The 25,181-nt window shown below is 45.4% G+C and overlaps 1 protein-coding gene across 1 annotated transcript; it reads right to left on the reverse strand.

Annotated features, from left to right (window-relative positions):
* Positions 1 to 1,094: 1,094 nt before the first annotated feature.
* Positions 1,095 to 23,379, reverse strand: Slc10a6 (solute carrier family 10 member 6). The gene is made up of 6 exons (XM_059274849.1): positions 22,414 to 23,379; positions 12,216 to 12,334; positions 11,474 to 11,562; positions 7,036 to 7,208; positions 3,968 to 4,125; positions 1,095 to 2,257 (listed from the first exon to the last, which is right to left on the reverse strand). Exons 1-6 carry the CDS (start codon positions 22,788 to 22,790, stop codon positions 2,079 to 2,081), a joined length of 1,095 nt encoding a protein of 364 aa, XP_059130832.1. The 5' UTR covers positions 22,791 to 23,379; the 3' UTR covers positions 1,095 to 2,078.
* Positions 23,380 to 25,181: the final 1,802 nt, after the last annotated feature.

The raw sequence follows: 25,181 nt of genomic DNA on the forward strand, positions 1-25,181 counted from the left end.
TTGATTCGTTGCTCTTGCGAGGGACCTGGGTTTGGTTCCCAGCACTCATCTAGTGGTTCACACTGATCCATAACTTCAGTTCCAGAGGATTCAACTCCTTCTTCTGACCTCTGCCGGCACAGACATACATGACGCACACACATTCATGCAAGGCAAAACACTCATGTATGTAAAAGAAATAAATCTAAAACTAAATAATTAAATAAAATTCTTGGGCTGGGCAGACGGCTCAGTGGGTAAAGCATTTTCCTCACAGGCTAAAGGGCCTGAGTTTGCATGCCCAGAACCCACCTATGTACAACTAGAAGCAGGGGTGAGTGCTTCTGAAATCTCAGGACTCCTGAGGTGAGACAAGAGAGCACTGTCCCGGGAACACTGGACAACTGGCCTGGCACACAGTGACTAACACAAGATTCCATCCCAAACCAGGCAGAAGGCGAGGACCAATGCCCCTAACACACATACATGAAACAAAAGTAAATGAGGACAGATTTTAAAAAGAGAATTTTAACACACTGCACCAAGAATGAGGGCTAGGCAAGTATTACATTCACAGAGGTAACAGAAAGGCCTATGTGGAAAATGTTTTTAATAATGTCAGGGTAGGGAGGTGTGGATTTTACTCATTGCCAGACACCACCTACCACAGGGGCAAATACCCCCTGTAGAGAGCAACCATCTGAAGAGGGGCCATGAGCATCTCCACAGGGGCATACGACTGTTCTTAATCCACATAAAAAATTAACATCCCAACTTCTGGTCTTTACAACATTTTCTAAAAGACTGATCAAGCTAAAATGTGTGAAAAATGTAAGTCTACAGTAACAGACATAATAAGGAAACCAAAGCTGAGAGAGCCTCGATGACACACAGGAAAAATGCAGCTGCCTAGATCACGGTAAGAGGGAAGTAGTCAGCACAGTGGATCACACTGCAGTTTTGAGCACTGGAGAGGCTGAGGCAGGAGGATTTTGGAAAGCTTAAAACCACCCTGGGCTACGATGTGAAATCCTGTCTTCAAAAAAGGCAAACTAAAAATAGTGTGGGGAAAAAAGCAGGTCAAACACATAAAGAAGGAAATGAGCATAAAAGTGTTCTGGTTCATGATTTTGATATAACTTTAATGAGACGTTTTCACAAATCAAAGCGAAGAAAAAAATCATTTCTGAACAACAGATTCAGATTGAACAACAGAGCCCTGTCCAAGATTTTAGGAGCAGTGGACCTGCCCAGTAGAGAGCTGCAGGAAGGAGTCTACAAGACATGGGTGTGAGGGTTAGGGTTCACAGCAGCACTACACTGGAAGGTATCGAAATACCCACTAAGAAAGACGAGTTAAATAAATTACAGTCAGTCCTATATAACACAACACTTGAACGTAGCCACTGTTCTAAAGGATGAGGTAGATAACACAGACAGGTGTATAAAGAGATGTTCTGAGATACTCGTCAGTCGATAGTCAGAACACACAGGAAATAAGCTCCAAGCTTTTTAGATGATTTGGTGCACAGGATACTCAAGGATCGTCTTTGCTGTTTTGGAGATTCGCGGCAAGTGCCATGAGTCTGTTTTGGAAATTTCAGGCACTTGTCTGTTCCTCTCTGGAATAGCTCAGATACTTACTTTTTAGATTCTTCACGTCTTCTTCAGATTTTCTCTAAACTTGCATTACACACATAAACAAAATTGCAAGATGCTTGATCCCTTAAAAATTGTGTTGCTGAAGCTCATTTTCCTTTAGTATCTCTTCCCTAGAACTCCAGAGTACCTGCTTGACGCCAAGAAGCCATGTGGATCTAGACCCGCTCCATCCTGCAGTGTGAGTGATATCTCCATACGCCATGTTCTCTCTCTTGGGTTAAAATCCACAACAGGAGGCCAGCTTCGCCCGGAGATGCCTACTGCTCACTGCCAGCCACCTTGCCACCATTTGCTGTCCCACAAGAGACAGGGACGAAAAACGTAAGAATCCAACTCTCTGTTGCTTATCCACACAGTCCTGCCAATGATTGCACATCACAATGAACATCTTTACTGGCCTATTGTCTCCCACTAGTCACATGACGGAATGTGGCTGATTACTCAGCATCCCTGTGCTGCTGTTCTGGCTCTGATGGCCCCAGAGTTACAGCAGCTTCATCACCTTCCTCCAGGAAAGCACTGGTCTCTCGGGGCTTCTTCTTGTAGCAGACCTCTGGGCAATCGGGGTGCTGCTTCCTGTGTTTGCTCTTCTGCCTCCTCTTGTACACCTGATAGGCTAGGTGGAACAAACAAACAGCGTTAAAAGTCACCTGATCAAGGAGCACAGCTGGGGGACTGCTGTGTCCCCACACACTCATCTGTGCTTGGGGAGAGTTGCTTAGTTTGCATGAGACGGGTGGAAACACGGGTGGGGCGGGGGGAGTGAGCCAAGAAAGCTCTGGAATGAAAGGGTGTGCCGCATCAGAATGCTTCTTTCCGTCTAGAAGTGGGATTCCTTTATCAGATCTCTCAGAGCCTGTTCACTCAGTCAGTCAACAAACCCTTGTGGGGTGCTCACTGTGCATCAGGCACTTGTCCAAGTGGTAGGACAGGAATGCAAAGAAGCTCAACATGGTGTTTCTTGAAAACTTTGGGAGCTGGGCAGTGGTGGCACAGGCCTTTAATCCCAGCACGTTGGAGGCAGAGTCAGGTGGATCTCTGTGAGTTCAAGGCCAGCCTGGTCTACAGAGCGAGATCCAGGACAGGCTCCAAAACTGCACAAAGAAACCGTGTCTCAAAAACAAACAAACAAACAAAAACTTTGGGTTTCAGAAACAGGAGCTTGTTCTAATAGTATTTCAGTATCCCATGGGAAACCCCCAACCCCAGGTGTTCCTTACATCATTGTTATCACAGCATTAATTACATTGTTACAATAGCATATAATAGTCAGTATGTGTGGGGGTTAGTGTGAGAACAGGTCCCCAGGGCTCATGTATCTCAATGCTTGGTCCCCAGTGCCGGGTACTGTAAACTTTGGGAGACAGAGCCTTGCTGGAGGAAATGCTTCACTGAGGACACAGTCTGAGGGTCTTCACAGCTTGACTCTGCTTCCTGCACTCCCTCTACTTCCTGTGTGCTGTTGAAATATGATCAGCCAGCCTCCAGCTCCCCTGCCTCCTTCCCATTATGTACACACTTTCTTCTCTCTCTCTCTCTCTTTCTCTCTCTCTGTCTCTCTCTCCCTCTCTCTCTCCTTCCCTCTCTCTTTCTCTCTGTGTGTCTCTGTCTGTCTCTCCCTCTCTCTCCTTCTCTGTCTGTCTTTGTCTCTGTCTCTGTCTCTGCCTCTGTCTCTCTCTCTCTCTTCACTCCCTCACTGTAAGCCAAAATGAGGTCTTTCTTCTACAATTCTACAAGTTGCTTTTGGGTACTGCATTTTATCACAGCAACAGAAAAGCATATTGTGTACAATCAGTTTTTATCAGTAATCACGAACCTTACTAGAGCCTATTCCAGGGACCAAGACCAAAATAAATAAATGTATGTGTACATATGTGTATCTATACCTTCTTGCAATTTACCTTCCATACATAAGGATTTAACCCCAAAGTAATGCATATTTGGCTGAGCAGGCAGGAGAACAGCATGTGTAGGCACGTGTATGCATAAAATTTCAGATTTGTATTTGAAAAATCCTTCACAGACGCTGAGCTCAGGTTGTAGTCTCTGCAGCCCAGAAGTAACTGAGCTCAATGCTCTGAGCAAGGCAGGACATAAAAGCTAGAGGGGTGGTTTTTACAGTGTAGTTGTTTGTGGTTATAAGATCTCACTCAATGGCTTCTTAAATATTTTCTGGGAAACATCCATTGCATGAAAGTATCCTGGCCTTATACTTCATGGTCCCCAAAAGTATGAGGCTAAAATTATATCACAAGAGCAGGACATACAGAGTAGGCTTGAAAATGTTAACAAGTCAGTTACTGGTGTGCAGAGGGAATTCATCTACCTGCGACAATGAAGAGCCCATGCAGCACTTGGAAGAGTCCGTAGGCTAACGCAAAGTTAAACAGCTGGACCAGGTACTCGGCAGTGAAGGACAGCTGCAGCATGGCAATGCACAGCTGGATGTTCTGAGCTCCAGTCTCTATAGAAATCGTCCTGCACCTGGCAGTGAAGAGATTCAAGAGTCGTGAACTAGCAAGAAGAACCACCCTTGAGAATGTTCCCTTCGCATAATGACAAGTATAAGCTCTGGGCTCAGGCAACGGAAAGGATGTGTTCATTGACAGTTATTCCTGGGATCCCCTTCTGTATACAGCAAGGATGCCCTGTGGAATAGTGTCTCAAGAACCCTGGCCCAGGAATTGGGGTAGAAGGACAAGATGCACACCAGAAAAGACTCAAGAACAATTTGCAACAATGCTCAGGGCCAGGAGATGCTACAGAAACTCAGCGAAGGGGCACAGTGGCTCCAGAGAGCTCGGCGGAGTTGAGATGCTACGGAAGAGGTGAGCGACATCAGGGGAGTGTAACCAGGAAAGCTGCAGGCACAAGTGTGAGCGTGGCTTCTTCAGGAGGCACTTCTCGCACTACAAGCCAGTTCGCATGCAGAGGAGGACTGGAGGAGACGAGAGTGGGAAACTGAGTCAGAGGTGTGAAACTGAACACACTAAAAAGCATGCCAAAACTCTAGGTGGAAAGCACACATCAGGGAAGATTGCTTCTGGTGAAAAGTTCAATAATAAATTTCCCTCGTTTCCTACCCTTTTACATCTGTGGCTTTCTACTCACAGATAATGGAATAAATCTGACTTGAACATGAAAAATGAGAAAGAAAGGAAGCAATGGCAGGAGCTTGGAGGGTGGATAGAGCAATTCCGTTCGTCTCCGGTTTGTAAGGCGCCGGTAGCCTTCATACATGAAGTCAACATCCAAAGGTGCTCGGGTGGAGCTCAGGTGGAGCTGGGATTCCATGTGGGGGCAACAAGGGAGTGAGATGGGCGGGAATACCTTTGAGTGGCAGGTTCTCTGACACACTGTATCCTCCTACCTCCATGCAAAGTGCCCTTCCCTCAAACTTCCTAGCTCAATGTCTTAACACTACAAAGCTGCAACCCACCTGGACCATTCACAGAGCAAATGCGGTTATCTCTGGCCCATCTTTGTCAGGCTATGAGAAAGACCAGACAGCTGACAACATCTGGCCATAACAATTCTTACTCTCTCTCCAGATCCAGTCATCAATCTCCATCATTCAACAGTCTATGACCCTAACCATTGACCTTGGAAACAAACCCAGGTTCGAATCCAAACTCCACTTTGTAGCTATAGGAACTTGGTTATGTCCTAATCTCTGAAGGTCTTGCTCATTGGTGGAATAATCACAGCTACCTGTCAGGTCCAACAAGGAGAGAGCAGGGTGGAGCCTCACCCAGTGCCTGTGCAATGCTCAGTGGGAGATGGGAGTGGGTTGGGGGTGGGGGATGGGAGCAGCTCAAGACCAAGCTGAGCCTTCCCCAGCAGGCTTTCAAATCCAGCCACTTTCCTGTAATTACTCTCCAGATTCAAAAATAAATCCACTTACTGAAAAACAGAAACTATTCCCAGGAGATACGAAAGAACTGAAATCACCCTTAACTTCCCAGCTCAGAATTGCCATTTCTTCCACTATTTTTCCATATTCTTTTTTGCCTTTTTTCCACAAAGTAGAAACCAAAAATTTTTAACTAACATTCAGCTCTGGAGCATCGCCCAACATCATTGAGATTAAGGCATGGTGCCCGTCACATGTCTGCAGCATAAATAAACATGACCCTGTTGTTAGATATTTAAATTGTTTCCATTTTTACCTTTAGAAAAGGGCACTGCAATTAGCATCTTATTATATCAATATTCATGTGTATATCTGATAGAGATAACTCTAGAATAGATTACTGATGAGTGTGGTGACACACACCTTTAATCCCAACACTCAAGAGGCTGAGACAGGAGGACGTGGAGTTCAAGGTCAGCCAAGTCTGCATAGCAAGACCCTGTTCTCAGCCAGAATAAAAAGTACTGAGTTAATAGCCAGAACACATGTGAGACTGCCAATCCAGCACTAAGTTGCCTCTCAGAAAGTTAATGCTGGCTTCTGTCACCATTCCCCCTCATTATTATTTTATGGCATTCATCCCATGGCATGCATGCCAACATGGAGTATTATCACTTTTAAGATTTTACAATATTTATAAATGTATACCCAAATCCAAATGATAAGATTTAAGACTAATTCCTGTAAGTATTATTCTTAACTAGTAATTCTTTAAAAATCTGGCACAATGAACAAGGATTTAACTTCTTAAAATTTACTCATGCCCTACTATGATCTCAATCCTACCGCCTGTGCTGACAGTTTACATCAACTTGACACAGGCTAGAGTCATCTGAAGGGAGGGAAACTCAATTAAGTAAATGTCTCCACAAGATCCAGCTGTGGAGCATTTTCTTAATTAGTGGTTGATGCGGGAGGGCCCAGCAGCCCACTATGGGAGGGACCATTTGGGCAGGTGGTCCTGAGTTCTATAAGAAAGCAGGCTGAGCAAGTCACAGGAAGCAAGCCAGTAAGCAGCACCCCTCCATGGCCCCTGCATCAGCTCCTGCCTCCAGGTTCCTGCCCTGTATGAGTTCCTGCCCTGACTTCCTTCAGTGATGGACTCCAATGTGGAAGTGGAAGCTGGATAAACCCTTTCCTCCCCAGGTTGTTTTTGGCCAAGGTGTTTCATTGCTGCAATGGTAACCCTGACTAGATAACCCCCATCCATGTGGCTTTTGTCTACATAAAGAATTACCATGATCTTCCTGACCACAAGCGAAGCAAAACCTTCCTGTTTCCTGACACAGTGAGCAAAGCCTGGCATGGTGTGTATTCAATGCACCTGCCTCAGAGAAGCTTAGAGAGCCTGGCATGAATCAAAGAAGTAGAGTTTGTGTCTAGCATACACAGGTCTGACAATCTGAGTCCTGAACACACACACACACACACACACACACACACACACACACACACACCCCTTGTAGGTTATGTAACCATACCTTTGCCAAGATTGGTGGGTGAGGAACGCCAGCAGGAAGCCAGTGACGTGGCCGACCAAAGGAAAAATGAAACTGATGATGAGAAGAGTGACATCTGTATTCCATCCCTTCGCCAGGACCACACCAGTAACTGCCACCACCAGAAGAAGGATGCCGCCAGCGATGGCCCCGACCTACAGCAAAGCCACACGGTAAGTGCTGGGGAGTCACATCTGAGGCTCTGCCCTCCGTGATGCTCAGCACAGGTGTAAAGGTTTGAACTTCAGGCGTTCTAGAAGAACTCAGGTTGTCACATCAAGTTTCCTGTTAAAGTCCCCTTCCTTCCCTTATGCACAGGAGTGTGTTCCCCAGTGCCCAGTGATAAAGTGAGTGCTGGGTCCTGTATAATACATAGTGCATATGCTCTTTCGTCCCAGGCATAACTGATGAAGTAGGTTAACAACTAAGTAAAATAACAGATGGGTTGTCTCTGACCAGGAACAGTGTATAATGGTACAAAAAACACACAGGCATAGTACATGCCAATAATAAATAGGAAATAACAGAAATAATGAAAGGATTAGCTAACACTGGTGCATTCTAGTTTCCTGTCTCTTACTGTGATCAAACACTGACCCAAAGCAGCTAGGAGAAGAGAGTTTACTTGGCTTACACCTCCAGGTCTCAGTCCATTCCTGAAAGAACTCAAGGCAGGAATCACAGGGAAATGCTGTGATCTCCGCCTCGTGTTTAGCTTTCTTTCTTTTTAAAAAATATTTTTTTAAATGTATATTACATATACATTATTTATATTATATAAATATGTAATCTTTCATGGGAAAATGTTGAAGACTTTAAGATATTTTTAAACTAATCTCATTTTTATTTATTGGAAGTTTCATACGTGCATACAGTGGGCTCTGATCAAATCCACCCTCATCTTCTCCTCTGCTTCTCCCTACCTTACTACCATATTCCCTCCCAATTTCATGTGTTCTCTCCCTCTTTTTTTAACCCACAAGATTCAATTACAGCTGCCAGTGTGTGGAAAGGGAGGCGGCCACCCACTGGAGCATATGTCGCCTCTTAGGGGCTGAATCCCCGAAGCTCCCTCTCCCAGTGTAGTAAACTTTCTTACAGCCCAGGACTATCTGCCTAGGGATGGTGCCACCCACAGTGGTCTGGACCCTCCCGCATCAATTAATAAGACAAACTCTACAGACATGCCCAAAGGCCAGTCTGATCCAGGAAACTCCTCAAGTGAGGCTTTCCTCTCAGATAAGAGAACTGTGTCAAGCTGACAATGAAAGCTAATTAGATGCTAAAGAGAATGAGTGTTTAAGATCTGCTGGTCTGGGAAGGGCTCTGCAGAAGGACCTGAAGGCTCTGATAAAGGTGTCTTTAGAACTTGGGCCTGGTACCTCCACAGCATTCACAGTTTGACGTGATGGACGAAGGGACAACTCATGTTCTAAACAGGACAGGGCAAGATTTGATCACACTAAGTAATGCTGCCCTCTTTAAAACACATGAGGTGTTTATTTCTGGAATTTACCTCAGACACCTGGACCCAGGGAAGGCGGACTGAATAGGAGGATGACTGCATCTAGGAAAACCCCAGCTCCAAAATAGTCAAGAGACTGAACCCAGTTATAAATTAGTGGGGTTGGACACGATTGTAATTCTTCCTATTTTAGGATCAGCATATTTCCTCTCCAAGAAGCGAGCCAGAAAGACTTGGTTTTTATAAATAAGACGAAATTGTGCACTGACTGGACTCTGACAACGTCTGCCTGTCTTAGTCTATTTCTAATGCTTACAAAGCGCTCGCTCTATAAAGAAGAGTTCGTTCAGCTCACAGTTCAGGAGACAGGAGCAATGGCGTCCCTCGGCACTGACGAAGTCCCATGACGGATGGCATCACTGCAGTGTAAGCGCACGAGAGTGGTAGACAGTGCGCGTGTGGAAGAACTCGGGGACAGCGTCAGGCCTCCCTGCAGCAAGCCACCCGCACAGGCGCTAACCCACCACTCAAGGCCTCCCAACTCATGCCTTCCAAGAGCGATACTTCCATGACCTAGTTACCTTGTACAGGTCCCAGGATCTCTAAGTGACACATTGAACCAAACCTGTCACCTCAGAAAGGGAAATGACAGCAGCAGCTGACGCCCCCAACACCAAAGGCCCCTTTCCGGTAACTACCTGTCCACAGTCTGTCTTACCTGCCCCCCTACCTCACCATCCCCCTTTGAGCCACCAATCACATCCTACTGCTTACACTCCTGCTTCTCTCTCCCAAAACAAAGATGTACCCATGTCCACTAGACAGTCTGAGCTCACAGGAAGAGGAGGAATACTCTATCCTCTCTCACATGAGTACTGTCTCTGATTTTTGTGACTTAATGAAAACAAAATCTGGCTGGGAGCTGTAGCATATATCTAGAACCCCAGCACTCAGAAGACAAAGGCAGGAGGATTACTACAAGTTCCAGGCCAGCCTGAGTCCAAGACAACCTGAGCTATACACAGTAACCTTGCCCCCCCCAAAAAAACAAAAAAACAAAAACAAAACAAACAAACAAAACAGCAGGGACATGGGGCTCCCACCTAGCAGGAAATGCTGAAACACACATAAAGCTCTCACTATCAAAATTTCTTCTTTCTCTCTCAAAAGCGATGTCAAAGTTTAGCATCCATCGTGAGTACATTACTGGGAAACTGTGTGAAACCCAAATGGGACCAAGGCTAGGGGAAGATACACTGTATCAGGCCTGTTGGCACGTGCCCCTGATCTTAGCTATTTGTGAAGCTGAGGCAGTGGGACCATGACCTTAGGCCAGCCTGTGCTACACAGTGAAACCCTGCCTCAAAATAAACAAAAAACACATTGGGTGGTGGTGGTGCACACCTTTAATCCCAGCACTTAGGAGGCAGAGGCAGGTGAATCTCAGTGAGTTCGAGGCCAGCCTGGTCTACAAATCGAGTTCCAGGACAGCCAGGACTGTTACACAAAGAAACCTTTTCTCAAAAAAACAAATAAATAAACAAACAAACAAATAAAAACACTAAAATAATGACTAAACTGTGGGCTCTAGTTTATGTATATCATTTAATTTATTTTAGCATAAATCCCATATAATTGCTGAAAAATTTTATTTGGTTGGGGGAGGACACTAGGGAGGGTCTCCTGTGGCCAGGCTGGGCTTGAATTTGTTATGTAGCAGAGACGACTTTGAACGTCTCATCCTCCTGCCTCCTTGCCCCACGGGCTGGGATTACAAGCATGTTCCTCCACGCCTGACTCAAGAAAGGAGTTTTCAAACCTACTCTCTACAGATAACAAAACTGACATCCAGAAAATGTATCTGGTTTCTCACTGACACAGACAAAATCACAAGTACACAGAGAGACTGAAGTGGGGTGTTTTTAATTGTGGTTGTCCTTTAATGACCCTTTGAGAAAAATAATGACAAAGTACTTGAAAAGAAAGTTTCCATAATCACGCTGTCCTCTTGTTCTGTAAACATTTCCCACTGGGAATGTTCTCCTTTTAAAGTGACAGTGACGAGTGTGGGAAGGAAGGGGCCATATCCCATGAGGACAACCCAGCACTGCACACACGCACGCACGCACGCACACACGCACGCACACACCACGGACCTCCCTCACCTGTCCTCTCTCGCTCTCCTTGGACATTGTTCAACTGGGAACACAGCCCATAGAGGCAGAGGGAGCTTAGATTGAACCAGACCATAAACTCCAAGCTGCAATAAACAGACATTTTTGCTGAACCTCCAATTTGCCCCCAAACGCTCATTTCTTTATACATGTAAAATACAACTGAGATTCTTTTTTCAGCTTCAAAGAAAGAAGCACAAACCTGTGTCTTCCGAGGTGATTTTAAAAGTCATTTTAGCAAGAACACTTATGTCTCAAGTAGACAAGACAGCACTGTAAAGCACGGGAAGATAGGATACCCAGGTTCCCACCATTCCGTGGCCACCCCTCCGTGCCTTCGGGATGATTTCATTCACACAGTGTCACTGATGAGGCCAGCAGCCTTTGCTTGTGTATACCAATTACATCTCCAGTGGTGTGTGCCTGGGAATGCTTTGTCAAGACAACCCTTCATCCTGTTCTCCTAAGAAATCACCCAGGATCCCACACACTGAAGCTCCATTGTGCACACTGCAGGGAGGAGCTTCACCTTGTAAGTGCTTGTGGGAAGCCCAGGAGAGGGACAGGTCCTGGCCATCTCAGCCCATGTCAGACCTGAATGTTTCTGTCACTAAGAACATCATGTTTTCCAAGGTATCACAAACGTGTGTTGGCCAATGGGAGGGACAAAGTATGGCGCCCAGCCAGAGGGCAGGAAACAGGCTGTACTGGGACAGCTCATTGGTTCAGCCTTTGAGTCTCTGCGTCTGGTGATGTGCTGTGTGTAGGAGGGGGTGCTGACCTTAAGAACGACTTTTGCTTGCTTTGGCCACCTATAATTCATATAGACACCAAAGGCCACAGGAACAATCAGGGACGCAAGGGTAATTCCTAGAAAAGAAAGACAATCTATCAGAAAGTGTCCCCTCTCCCCTAATGCCCCATACTTTCTCAGCAATTTCTATTGCTAGTAGTCAAGAGCTTTGAAAGACAATATGTGAAGGGTCTGTACTACTCATAAATTCCATCACACCTGGGCCACCATTTCTCTCAGAATCCTACAAAAATCAACCACAGGGACTTCAGAGATAACGGAAATATAATGGTTAGAAATGAGAGTGGTCCCTCTAAGTCTATGAAATTCCCAGCCACGGAGCAGGGCTCGTAAGAAGATGCGCCATGGGTTGTGGACACCTAGCCATTGTGAGACATTGTGTGAAACACATTGTGAGCTCTGTAAATCTCTCTTCTTCATAAACATCCTGCCTAGGGGATGTCACTACACCAGCAAAAGCTGGCACCTGGGGGTTAAGAGCCTAGATGCTAGAGTCAGAGTGCTGAGTTTAAATTTCAGTTCTACACAGCATGGTCTTCGTCAAGTTACTCAACCTCTTCAACCCTGAAAGTATACGAAGTAGAACTAGAGCTAGAAACTAATAGGATTGATTTGGACAATGCTAAACACCACATAAAGAGATTGGAAATTATCTGTTATCTGCACAATTGCCATTGCTCTCTCCACTCTTACCCATCCCCATACAGACCTATGCTCTGGTATGGAATGGTGAGATTCTGTGTAAGGTTCCAGGACCAGGTGTAGAGGTAGAGGCAGAGGGGCATCATTCCCAGAGCAGCCACCGTGGAACAGGTTGTCATACTGATGCTGAAAGTAAAATGAAAATGCTTAGGAGGGAGAGCTAGAAACCGAGAACCTGGTCCTTACTTACTTTAATATGCAGTCTTGGGCCAGATGTGGTACCTCACGCCATTAATCCCAGCAGTGGATAGAAAGAGGCAGGTGGATCTCTGTGAGTTCAAGGCCAGCCGGGTCTACACAACAGTGAGACCTTGTCTCAAAAAAATTAAGAATTTGGTCTTTACCAAAAGCAATTCCTAGAACCCACTTTTTCAAAGCAACTCCAGGGCCCACTTCCTCAGAGATTATGTGGCATGTATTACTCAGAGCTCACTGCTCTCAGGTCTAAAGAAAGCATGCCAGAATTTATTAACCCCCTTTGGGGCTTGAATAAGTTAAACCTGTATGGTGCAAAGTACTGTTAAATACTAAGAAGCCATCCGAACACCGAGTGAGATTCCCATTGGATACAGAAGAGCCTGTAGTCACTGACTCCCAACACGGAACACTGGAAAGCATGAACCAACGTACAGAATCTGAGAGAGGGAATCCATGAGAGATGACAGAGTGAATTAAAATTCTCCTCCAAACAGATACTGTGCAACCTTCTGACTAGGAACAGGCATTGACTTGAAATGACTCTCAGTTCTACAGCACAGCTCCTCCAAAGTGAAATCCCGGCACCAAAAGTCTGGTATTTTCTGTTCTAGACACTTTCCCAAAGCTTGCATTTGCAGTGGGCTGCTCTAGATGTGGTCAGGCCCTTTGACGTCTCCCGAGAGCATTGAGAGACAGATCTCACTATCACCTTTTTACACACTTACTTCTCCAGCCTCTTCCTGTCCTCCCCGCTGAACGGTCTGCCTTATCTGACCTTTTCTTCTTACCTAGGGGGAGCTCTTTGGAAATCAAGGTATATAACATTATGTGTGATTTAAATCTTTTTGATAAATTTACTGTTTATCTTTGACTTTGCTTGATGTTTCTCATAATTAAAATTTATATAGTTAAGGCTGTTGGGTATTTTTGCCAGGTGTGATAGCGTACCCCTTTAATCCCGGCACTTAGGAGGCAGAGACAGGTGGTTCTCTGTGAGTTCAAGGCCAGCCTGGTCTACACAGTGAGTTCCAGGCTAGTCAGTGCTACATATCGAGACCCTGTCTCAAAAAACAAACAAACGAAACAACAAAAGGCTATTGTTCTCTCATGCCCTCTAAGTTTCTCATTCTTGTGAAGATATCCTCCGTTCCTGGGGGCATTCAGACATCAGCCCTACATTTTTCTTCTTTATGGCTTCATAGTCTATGTTTATATTTTAACTCATTTTACATTTCTATTTTATATGGTATAAGATATGAAGCTATTTTTGTCTTGAGAGGCAAGTGTGTGGCTACACTTTTCTCACAAAACTGAAGTACTTTCTTTATCATATACTAATTAAATGCCCAAGTTTATTCAAATATTTTTGGAAAGCTCTAATCTAGGCCATTGGTAAGTAATTTTGTTTTTTTCCTAAACAAGTACCAGACTTTCTTAATTAAATTGTCTCCATAAAATATAGGGTTGCTGGGCAATGGTGGTGCATGCCTTTAACACTTAGGAGGGAGAGGCAGGTGGATCTCTGTGAGTTAAAAGCCAACCTGGTTTATAGAGAGAGTTCCAGGACAGCCAGGGCTACACAGAGAAACCCTGTCTTGAAAAAAGAAATATATAGGGTCAATATTTCCACATAAATTTTCCTTTTCAAACTTTTTCATCTAAAAATAAAAAGAAATCTTGCATAGCTTTCTTTTTTATTCTGTTCAGAGTAGTCTCTGGGGTCAATCCCCAACACCCAAAACAAACAAAGATGTCTTTTGCTAAGCTAGAAGAAGATCAGCATTTTGCCACAGTTCTCAAGCCTGTTTCCACAGAGATGGTACCCTGTTTCCATGGAGATGGTACCTAGGGAAGTTTTCCAAATACTTGACCAATGCTGTATGCCTTGGCTCTCTGCTTACCAAGTCCTGGAAGGAATTCTACATTGCATCACTTTAATCTTGAATTATGGAGTCTGGAATGCACCTTGCCACCCCCATATGGTTTTGGCTCCAGCAGGAAAAGAGTGAGATTCCTCACTTTAAAAAGCCAAATGTCAGCTAGGCTGTGAAACCTTGCCCCCAATCTCTGTAGAATCATTTGATCCTGTGGTACATTTGATAGTGGCTGCAGAGGGGCAAGGGAAGCTCTGGTACTCTGCCATCTGCCGTAAACACCAGCCGAGCTGGAGAAGCACAGAAACTGCCTGATGTATAATGGGAAGCCACGCCTTCCAGTGCCTGCCAAGAAATTCCAATGCGGCATCAACAGAGGATGTGGCTAACTGCATCCCTCCACTGTTCACATGGTGGAAAATCGCTGGCATTATCTGACCTCAACAGAGCAAGATTGCACTCGCACAGGGAAGGATGGCACCATCAGCTATTGCAGAGAATAACGAGACAGGTTCAGCAGGACTGGACAAACAGGTAAATCCTGAACCTCCCTTACAGCAAGTGAAGGGCATCCACACATTCCACCAAACGGCAGTAGTCAATAGCATTCTGCATTTGGGACTTAAGTTATTCAAATGTTATTTTAATTCTAAACCCAAAAAATCAAGGACTCCAATTCTCCACATTAAAGGCATATCTATAAAAGAAGAAATCTGGTTAGCCAAATGGACACCAGTGTGCCGTAAGATCACATCCATAGAAACCATCCTAGGACGAAGTTCACAGCGAGCGTTTATTGAGTACTGAGTACTGCAAGCCACATTTTGTACCTCAAACTTCCATATGTTTTTTTTTTTTTTTGCTTCTCACTTTTTACAGTAACTATGCAGATATTATTTCTATCTTGATAACAAATCAATTAACGTATTACTTGAATCTGGGATGCCCCCCAGTAGGCTCATATTTTAAAGACTCAGAACCCAGTGGCTTGTGCTACTAAGTTAAATGTTATGGAGCCTTTGGAAGCTGAGGTCTGAGCTGGGATGTAGCGCAGTCAGTAGAGTGTTCAACTTAGCTTGCAAGGAGCTCTGGGTTTGATCCCCAGCACTGCATGAAAATAGGCATGGTTTCGCACGTCTGTAATCCCAGCACTTGGGAAGTCAAGAAGGGAAGATCAGAAGTCCAAGGTCATCTTCGTCTACATAGCAAGCTCTAAGCCAGCCTAGGTTGCATGCTTCTGTCTGGCAGAGGTAGGTCGTGCGGGGCAGTCCTTTTGAAACTCTGCTGCCCATCTCTGGCTGCCAGCCTTGTCTTTATTCTCTGGTCTGTACCCCGTGACCTGCTGTCGCTCCATGCTCCTGCCATGCCTTCTGCAGAATGACAGACTGACATTTCCCTGACACCGTGAGCTACAATAAAGCTCTTCTCCCTTGAATTGCTCCTGTCAAGTACTTTGTTACAGTTTTAAGAAAAGCAACAACACAAGTTCAATCTCAGCTCTCTCCAAAAACCTGAAGTGCCGAAGGCTAGATCAGATCAGATCCAGAGGCCAAAGGCCGATAGTCCCCACTAGACCAGATCAGACCTGAGGAATCACGTACTATTTCTAAAGTCTTTGCCAAGGACCAAGGACTTCAGTTCAGAGGAGAAAACCAGGCATGGGAATGCATGCCTGTAATTGCAGGACTCGGGGAGGAAAAGAGGGTCAGAAGTTCAAGGTCATCCTTGGCTATGTTTCAAGTTTGAAGCCAGCCTGGGCTACATGAGACCTGTCTCAAAAATAAACAAATATAAAAATGGAAGGAAGCTCAAGAGGACTTCACTGGTCAAAGCTGTCACTACCGCTAGTGTCCAGAAGCCTTTTTCTGTAATTACGGATATACACATACATCCTCCATAGATATTGAGAGGTTGTGCGAGCTGTCCCGAATTGCATTAATAGACAGTTTTCATTTGGGGGAAAGCTATTATAGTAACACTGGCAAAGACCCTGTCCCTGTGTCACTCACTCACCTTTATCAAGGCCCTGCCACCACCAGGCTGGCACTGAGCATACATGAACAAGCGTCAAGTAATTGACAGATCTGGTAGATGAGGCTAGCAAGTTGTACAGTTGCAAGACCTTCTAGCAGGTGACCCAAAACTTATATATTTGGCATTCTGGGGACAGATAACAGGCAGCTCCTTCAGACAGTCTCAGATGGAATGTTAAAATTAGGAGGCAAAGGCAAGTGGATCTTCATGCATTGGAGGCCAGCCTAGTCTACACAATGAGCTTAGGGCAGCCAGAGCTGCACACTCCAATCATCTCAAAAAGAAAAAGGGAGGGATGGGTAGGAGAAGCTTGGGTTCTATCATTCCTTTCTCGTCCCTTTCCCATGGTTCTTAGAAAACAACTGCTCAGATCTACTCAAGCACACATCCAAGCTGGAAAGCCGGAAGTAAGGACACTTGGATACCCATTTCATGCCACATTATTCACAGTAGTCAAAAGGTGGCACATGCTGGTAACCCCAGCACTCAGGATGACAGAGGCAGGAGGATCCGGGCCAGTTTGGCTGCCATACTGAGTTCTAGGCCAGGCAGGACTACATAGTGAGACCTTGTCACAAACAAGAAACAAAAGTTAGAAACAACTCAGTGGCCACTGGAGAGTGAGCAGGATAGCACTCAGCATCAAACAGAAGAGGAATGCTAACAGAATGCTCTGAGGAGGAGGACCCCGGAGGGTGTTATGCTCAGTTAAGTAACCAGACCCCAAAAGACAAACGTTGTGTGAGTCACATATATCCGAGGAGTCAAACATGAGACATAAAGCAGAATGACTGTGTAAAAACGTGAATGTTCTTAATGCCACTTGATATTGCTCCAATGGTACATTTTATTGTGTGTAATTTATAATGATCTAAAGATAAAAGAACCTCAGAGAGTCCTTTACCAAAGTAGGAGCTGAGAGCCGGGCACGGTGGCCTGTGGCTGTGATTCTAGCACTTGGGAGGCAGGAGCAGGAGGACTAGGAATTTAAAGACGTCTTTAGCTGAATGGAGTTTGAGGTCAGCCTGGGCTACATGAGCTCCTGTCTCACAACAAATCAAAACAAATATGGAAACTGAGGTGCAGTGAGATCAACGGCTCCATGGTGCTCAGCAACTTGAGCAGACACAGGGCTCTAATGCCTGCTCCACAGATGACAGGTCAGCTGTCGGATTGTAAGAGATCTAAACTACACACACACACACACACACATGCACAATCGCACGCACGTACGCATGCACGCACACACATAAACCAAACAAATAAATATAAAAAGAAAAAGTGGAGACATTGCAGCATAGATAATTTCCGTAACCTGCCCAGATGACTCTGCCAGTCAGTGATGCATCCTGTTACTGTGTCCTGCATGGTGCTCTTAACTCCTGCATGGCACTGCCTAGTTCTTGAGCTCTCCCCTCAAAAGCAAGAATCTACCCATCTAAAACAGAGCATACTGCAGGAAATGTTACCAATTCCTTATTCACGCTCTCTGCAATGTGACTTTGTAGTTCCGCCCATGAAGGGCCAGTCAGCATCCCCACCCCTGAACCAGGCTGGTCTCTCTGTTTGCATTGGTATTGTATGTGAGGGAACAGACAGTGAGCAAGGTTCAAACTCAGGCCTTACAATGCTTTGCATGCTTCCTCTTTCAGAATCCTGTGAGCAGATCTGGTGGGTCTAAACACACACACACACACACACACACACACACACACACACACACACACACAGACAGAGATGACAGAGACAGAGACGGGTCAAGAGTGCATGTGGACAATAACCAAGTTGTCTCCCAGCTGAAGCGATCAGTCCACATCTGACTAATCCCCAATGACTCGAAAGGGTCCAGCAAAAAAACGCTTGGCCTCTCAGCCAGGCCCTGGCACACTGCGCCTAAGCTTTTTGTATGTATCAACCAATTTCTTTCTAGACCAATTAGGGAGAATCGTACCGTGACTGGAGCAGACAGATCAGGCCAGCTAGCACCGAAGGATATTTGAAGACCATGGGCAAATGGAAATGAGAAAACCAGGGTATGTTTAGTGAACAATGAGTAATTCGTTTTGCTGGAGGCCACTTTCATCTAAGGAGTCGGTGGGAAATAAACCTGGAGAGCTGACATAAACTGGTCACTACAGGAAGCGCTGGGATACCGCGTATATATGTCAATACCATGATGGAAGTATTATCATTTCCAACTACGAGAATGGAAGCCGACCTCTCTGCCCCTTCTCTCTCCAAGAACAGCCACATCTTCCCGGGTAGTGCCAGTCTCAACCAAGACGTGTGGTAAAGGTCAGAGGGAACTGATTTGACCATACCGGGCTCCTGGTCACCAGAGCGGTCTTCAGCCTTGGCAAAGCGGATATTGTTGCCATCAGTGACCCCTCCATTGAACTCAACTACAAGTCTGCATGTTTCAGTGTGATCCCACATAAAGAGGTCCACAGCACAGTCAAAGCTGAGAAAATGAGCCTTGTCATCATGGGAAGGCCATCTCCATCCTCCAGGAGTGACACTCCTCCAACATCAAACAAGGCGATGCTGGTGTCTTCACCACCATGAGAAAGGCTGGGGACCACTTGGAGGGTGGAGCCGAGAGAGTTGTTATCCCCTTCGACTGACGCCCCCATGTTCGTGATGGGTGTCAGCAGGCCCCATCACCCTCAATAACCACTTTTGCCAAACTCGTTTCCTGGTATGACAATGAATTTGGCAACAGCACCCGGGTGGTGCCTCTCACAGTCCTCATGGCCTCCAAGCAGTAAGAATCCCCAGGCAACCCAACCCCAGCAAGAACATGAGAGGAAGAGAAAGGCCCTCAGCTGTGCGGGAGTCCCTGCCCCAATTCAGCCCCCACTCCACCTAGCATCTCCCCTCCTGAGTTCCATCCCACACCCCCCAGAAGAAGGGGAGAGGGGCTGAGGGAGCCCTACTTTCTCCAATACTGAGTACCATCAATGAAGTTCATGAACAAGAGAGAGACCCGCTGTTGGAGACTGCTTTATCTATGTTCAACAAAATGATAACCGAGAGTCTGAATGTGGAGAGAGCACTGCGAAGATGTAGCTATTGGCCATGAAAGAATTCACTAGGGCCTGACCCCAGGAAGCAAGAGTGGAAGATGACAGGAAGCCAGAGCTGTGAACAGCTCAGCAAGAGAGTGGGCCTGGCAGTGGGCTGAGGGGACAAAGGGAGGAACAAGATAGACGTTAGGGGAGGAGAAGACAAGGTGAGGAGCCCAGGGCCCTGGGAAGGCACCTGGCACCATCATGCCGTGTGTGTGGACACCCGCTCAAGTCCAGAACACCTGTTTAAGGTGGACACGTGAAAAACCACATCCAGACTGATAAAGGAGGCAAAGCAACAGAACCAACCGTACCTGGTGTCATCTCTAAGAGCTTCGCCTCAGTTTCCCCATTTGTGAAATAAAGATGTGGGATTGAGCACACTTCAATTTCATCCAGAATGACTGTCAATGACTGGCCACTGAGTTTTACTCCATGTGGTTTTTGTTGGTAACCAGTTGTGAAGCAACGTACTGAATACGGGTATTGTTCCACTCATTAAGACAGAATATTCTATTTGAAACTTCAACTGAGATTTAAGCATTTATTAGTGTTATATCCACAAGCATTTAAAAAATTCTCGGGGAGGATTATTCTCAGCTCAAGGCCAGCCTGGACAACACAGAAAGGCCCTATCTCAAAAATACAAAAATAAATATTATTCTATTCTTAGCATTTATTTTGTATTGTTCATGTTTGTGAAACTTAAAATCATACTTTAGAAAAAGGAAAAGCACAGGATGGGGGCACTCAGTGGTAAAGTGCTTGCCAAGAAAGAAAGAAGCAAAGCAGCTAACATTTATTGCATGCCTACTGTGTGCCTGGCTCTGCGTCACATGTGTACATGTGTATGTATTCTCAGGCAAGTTACTATGGTCAATATTTAAATGCTAGGGCTAAGAGATGGCTCAGTTGTTAAGAGCACTAGCTGCTCTTCCAGAGGACCCAGGTTCCACCCTCAGCACCCATATGGCAGCTCACAGCCAGCTATAACTCCAGTTCCAGGGGATCTGATGCCCTCTTTGGGTCTCATCTGGCACCAGACATGCATGTGGTACATAGACATACATGCAAGCAAAACACTCACAAACACTAAAATAAATAAATCCTTTTATTTTTAAGTTTAATAACTGATTAACCAGGAGCGATGACACACGCCTTTAATTTCAGCATTTGGGAGATAGAGGTAGGTACATCTCTGAGTCCAAGGCCAGCCTGGTCTACAAAGGAAGTTCCTGGACAGCAGGGCTACACAGAGAAACCCTGTGTCAACAAGAAAGCTGATTGAGGACAGAGTGGGTGGCAGACATGGTGGTGTATACCTGTAATCCCAGCACCAGGACACTGAGGGCACAAGGATCAGGAACTCAGAGCCACCCCAGGCTATGTGAGACTTTGTCTCAATAAAACAAAATCAGAATAAATAAAAGAGATAAAGTTGGTAATAAGAAACAAAATGGCCTTTATCTTCCACACACACTCTGTTCGTTGGCGTTTCCGTGACAATGCTGATGAGTCAAGGGTGTTGGTAATAAATATTCTCTTTCCCAGAACAGAAATGTTTCAAAACGCTGCTAAAGACCTCTGCTCATACTCCAAACAGATGACGCGGTTATGTGGCCAAATGTCATGGAAAAAAACTGCCTAAGTTACAAACAGATATAAACCAGATGTGAATTCCAGTGTGAACTCTGCTCTTCTCCTTGTGGCTGTTGTTGAGCTACTTAACCAACTTGAATCGTTTTCTCAGAATAATGAAAGGCCACTTACAAGGTGACTATGAGAACCCAGGAGAGAAGATAGAGCCCAGACCTCCCGGTACCTATGAACACTAGTCTCCTTTTCTTTCCAGAAATCCTTGGGACCCAGACTTCATGACTGTCATGTGAGCATTAATGGACAGCTTCACTGAACTTCAAGTAGTGGCATAGGAGTGGAGATACAAAACTATCAAGAATTTTTTTCAAGTCTCTCGTAAGTGGGTAACTAATAGGCATCGTCATATGAGAGTTAATTACGTGCTGTCTATGTGGTAAGCACCCATTAAAATGTATAGGTAAAAAATCTGCTCAATGCACTAAATATTCGGTACATGCAAGAGAACTAGATATGAGACCTGAAGCTGAGTCACGGAGGTCAACTCCCACTTCGGTCATCAAGTCTGACTCACTGATTGACTCATTCATTCATTCACTCATCGTACAGTAAATCTCAATTAAATGGCATACGCATGCAAAGATTTAAATTTATATGGAATATTTTCCCTAGGCAGGATGCAAACGTGTGTTTATGAGCAAAAAAAAAAAAATCTAGAAAGACTATTGTTTTTAACTCTATTTTCCCCCAATACGGACTCATCAATTCTTTCTTCAAATGTTATACTTCTCATCAAAACATTTGACCCCAAAATTGTGTGATTCATTCACCACTGTTAAAATGTGAATACATGAGAAAGTTTCATTTCTCCCGGAGTATTTATCTACCCATAAGTAGGCATAAGCTCTGGCTTAAACCTAAAGGGCAAAGGTAACAAGACAGTTCATCACCCTGAGAGCTCCATGGCGCTCCCAAAATCAGTCGTAGCTGTCAGCTGCCCCGGAGTCCTTCAGGCAGTCACTTAAAATGTTGCTTCATAAGAAGGATAGTCTGGAAACCCTGCTGAGAGCCACAGGGGCTTTGTTCTGATCACATCTTGTTACTATTACCATCAGTATCTTTAGCTATATGGGGTTATTGGTGATGTCCTGGGAAATGACGGTTAGAGATGCCAACAGGCATAGAAGGAGTTCATGCTTAGGAAGTGTAGTTGCTGCACATGAACCAAGTCCCACCCATCACTCAGGATAGAAAAGGCTGTCGGAAAAAAGCAGAAGCTGCTGGCAGCAGAGTGAGCTTGGAGCTGAGAGAGGTGATGTTTGTAGTACTTCCCCTCAGAGCACCCAGAGGTTGCAAGATTTTTTAAAGCACAGAAGCGCCCTTGACTCCCAGGCAGAGACAGGGAAACCCTGAGAGCTTCTCTCCTGTGACTTACCTGAGATCCATATCTCCGTCCACCCAGAAGGTGAGAACATTTGAGATGGTGCCCCCAGGGCAGCACCCCATGATGAGGACAGCAATCGCTTGGAATGGTTTCAGGGAGAAGCCAATGGCCAGCAGATAGGCTGTCAGGGGCATGAGTCCAAACTGGCAGAGCAGTCCTACTGCGATGCCCCAGGGTCTTCTGATGTGTGACCACAGCTTCTGAATCTCCACAGAACATCCAAAAGAGAACATGACCAGACCCACCATCACGGCTGACACCACCGTGAAAACAAGCTTCAGGGTCCCATGGCCCTCGATTTCCACCGGCAGCTCTTCCTCCATGCTGTTGGCAGGGCAGACGGACTTGCTCAAACAGTCTGCGCTCATCTGATCTCATGAACTAGACAGCAGGAACACAGAGGAGCATCGACAGCAGACACTGGGCAGGTCTATCCGGACACATTTCCTAATAGTGCAACAAAGTGACGCCGGAGAATCCTTCCAGTCGCAATTGGCCAACCACATGATTCGCCCTAATCTGATCAAGTTATTCACAAGTGACATTGTAAGAGTAATGTGGTCAGGCAGGAAACACAGCAAAGTATGGCAAGCCCAGGTTTCCACTCTCTTCTTGCTAATAGTTCAAGGGCTGGGAATGAGACAGGCACACATATTGTCGAGTGGAATGACTGGCCCATGTTGACAACATCACATCATGTTCTAGGGAAGTAGGCCAGATGCCAAGACATCGTTTCTCCGAATTCAGTAGGGATTTCAAACAGCCAGGATGCAATGTTCTGTGGACGGAACGACTAAGCCAGGAAAAAACAAAGAGCTGTGCCAAAGCCACGCCTCGCTGCACTCACAAGGCATTTCAGACACTAAAGTGAGCCGAGCAGTCTGGAAAATGTCAAAGGGGCTGAGGATAATTTCAAGAGATTTTAAATTGGCCTCTTCTTTTTCTTCTTGTTACTCCTCTGGGGACTTGTGTCTAAAGCCAATAATTCATCACCTGCAAGAATAAAATGGTATCAAGCACTTCGTCGTGTCTCATAAAACATGTGGAAACTCGTTTCTCTCCCAACATAATTCAAGAGAGCTGACATTTTCTTTTGGAGACTCAAGTCTGCTTTAAGACACACACCCTTGGGCCACCTAGTGAAGTCTGGGAGCCTTGCAAACGCATGCCATGAAGGGCTTAGTCTGAAGACCACTCCTGATGCGGCACAGTGGCCCTCTGCGCATTCTAACCAGGTCCGAGGGGAAAGCAGACAAGGACAATATGGCTCTTGGAAACAAAATTCCTAAAGCGTCAGCCGCCATCCTCTTCTCACTGACAGCAGAGATTTTTTTTTTTTCAGTGTGTCGAGTGGGAACAAGGCATGCTTTGTCAACCCCTCCCCTGCCTTAAGAGAGATGCTCACTATGCATTGCTTGTTCTTGGGTTAGCAAACGTGTTCCGTGACAAAATGCTCAAGGCACACTGGCTGTGTTCTGTACACTGGTTGAGTGCAGGCGAAAGATAGAGAGTAAGCTACTGCAGACATATCCCGATGGCTGCTCTGGAATTCTCAGCACTCGGGAGGCAGGGGCAGGCAGAGCTTTGTGAGTTCAAGGTCAGCCTGGTCTATGAGTAAGTTCCAGGACAGGTAGAAGTATGTAGAGAGATCCTGTCTTGAGAGAGAGAGAGAGAGAGAGAGAGAGAGAGAGAGAGAGCAGAGGTAAACCTGTGGGAGAGAAATCTCGAAATCAGCAATCACAGGAAAGGCGGGCTGTGTAGACATGACACAGGGTTGAAGGACTAATTCAAGATTCAAGATCTTTTCAAAAGCTAAACTTCAGAAATAGAAAGACTAATACCTCACAGAAAAGAGACCAATACTGGAAAAGAAAATTCACCAACACCAGGCCTGCGGGGCTAGCTCAGTGACCAGGCTTCCCTAGCCTGCCAAGCCCTAGGCTCCTTTTCTAGCGCTGAAAAATAAAATGAGGTGAATATCGAACTATTACCTGCTTGTGGGTACTGAGAGAAGCAAGACACGTATCAGGCTGAAACTTCGTACGATATTTCTGGGAGGGAAACATGTAGCAATAGACTTGTAGTTACTATGGACCTAAGAAGTTGCCTAGTAAATAAGTTAAAATATTGGCAAAGGCAAACTTGTTCTTCTTTGGGGTAGACATTATTACCCACGGCAGTCCTGTTACTTAGAAACTTAGAAATGTGTTCTTAATTGTAAGAACATTGTATTTATAAAGCAGAAACCTAGAAACGGATGTCCAAACAGAGACTAAGGATTTTTTTTTTTTTTGGTTTTTCGAGACAGGGTTTCTCTGTGTAGCTTTGTGCCTTTCCTGGAACTCGCTTTGGAGACCAGGCTGGCCTCGAACTCACAGAGATCTGCCTGGCTCTGCCTCCTGAGTGCTGGGATTAAAGGCGTGCGCCACCACCGCCCGGCTGAGACTAAGGATTTTATGGCACAACTAATAGTAAGATATCATGGGCTGCTTAAGAGGTAAACATTTTCACAAGGAAAAATGTTATGATAGTTAAACAAGGAAAAAATCAAGATCAAATGGTATGAATAGAATGCTCCCAGCTATCTTAAAGCAACAAACAGAAGTGTGGGAGGCATGGCTCAGTGGTAGAGGACAAGGTAAGCCTGTTCAAGGCCCTGGGTTTGATTCCTCACAAAACACACACACACACACACACACACACACACACACACACACACACACACAATTATTATCATTGTTTTTAAATAAACAGGAAGA

Source organism: Peromyscus eremicus, chromosome 10 (assembly GCF_949786415.1).
Source record: "Peromyscus eremicus chromosome 10, PerEre_H2_v1, whole genome shotgun sequence".
In the NCBI taxonomy this organism is placed as follows: domain Eukaryota; kingdom Metazoa; phylum Chordata; class Mammalia; order Rodentia; family Cricetidae; genus Peromyscus; species Peromyscus eremicus.

What these genes read in the sequence shown, in the direction of transcription:
- Slc10a6 (XM_059274849.1), bottom strand. Translation starts at nt 22,790, where the DNA reads ATGAGCGCAGACTGTTTGAGCAAGTCCGTCTGCCCTGCCAACAGCATG. An exon ending in GACGGAGATATGGATCTCAG is followed by an intron (nt 12,335 to 22,413) that starts GTAAGTCACAGG and finishes TTTTACTTTCAG; the next exon opens with CATCAGTATGACAACCTGTT. An exon ending in CATTCCATACCAGAGCATAG is followed by an intron (nt 11,563 to 12,215) that starts GTCTGTATGGGG and finishes TTTCTTTTCTAG; the next exon opens with GAATTACCCTTGCGTCCCTG.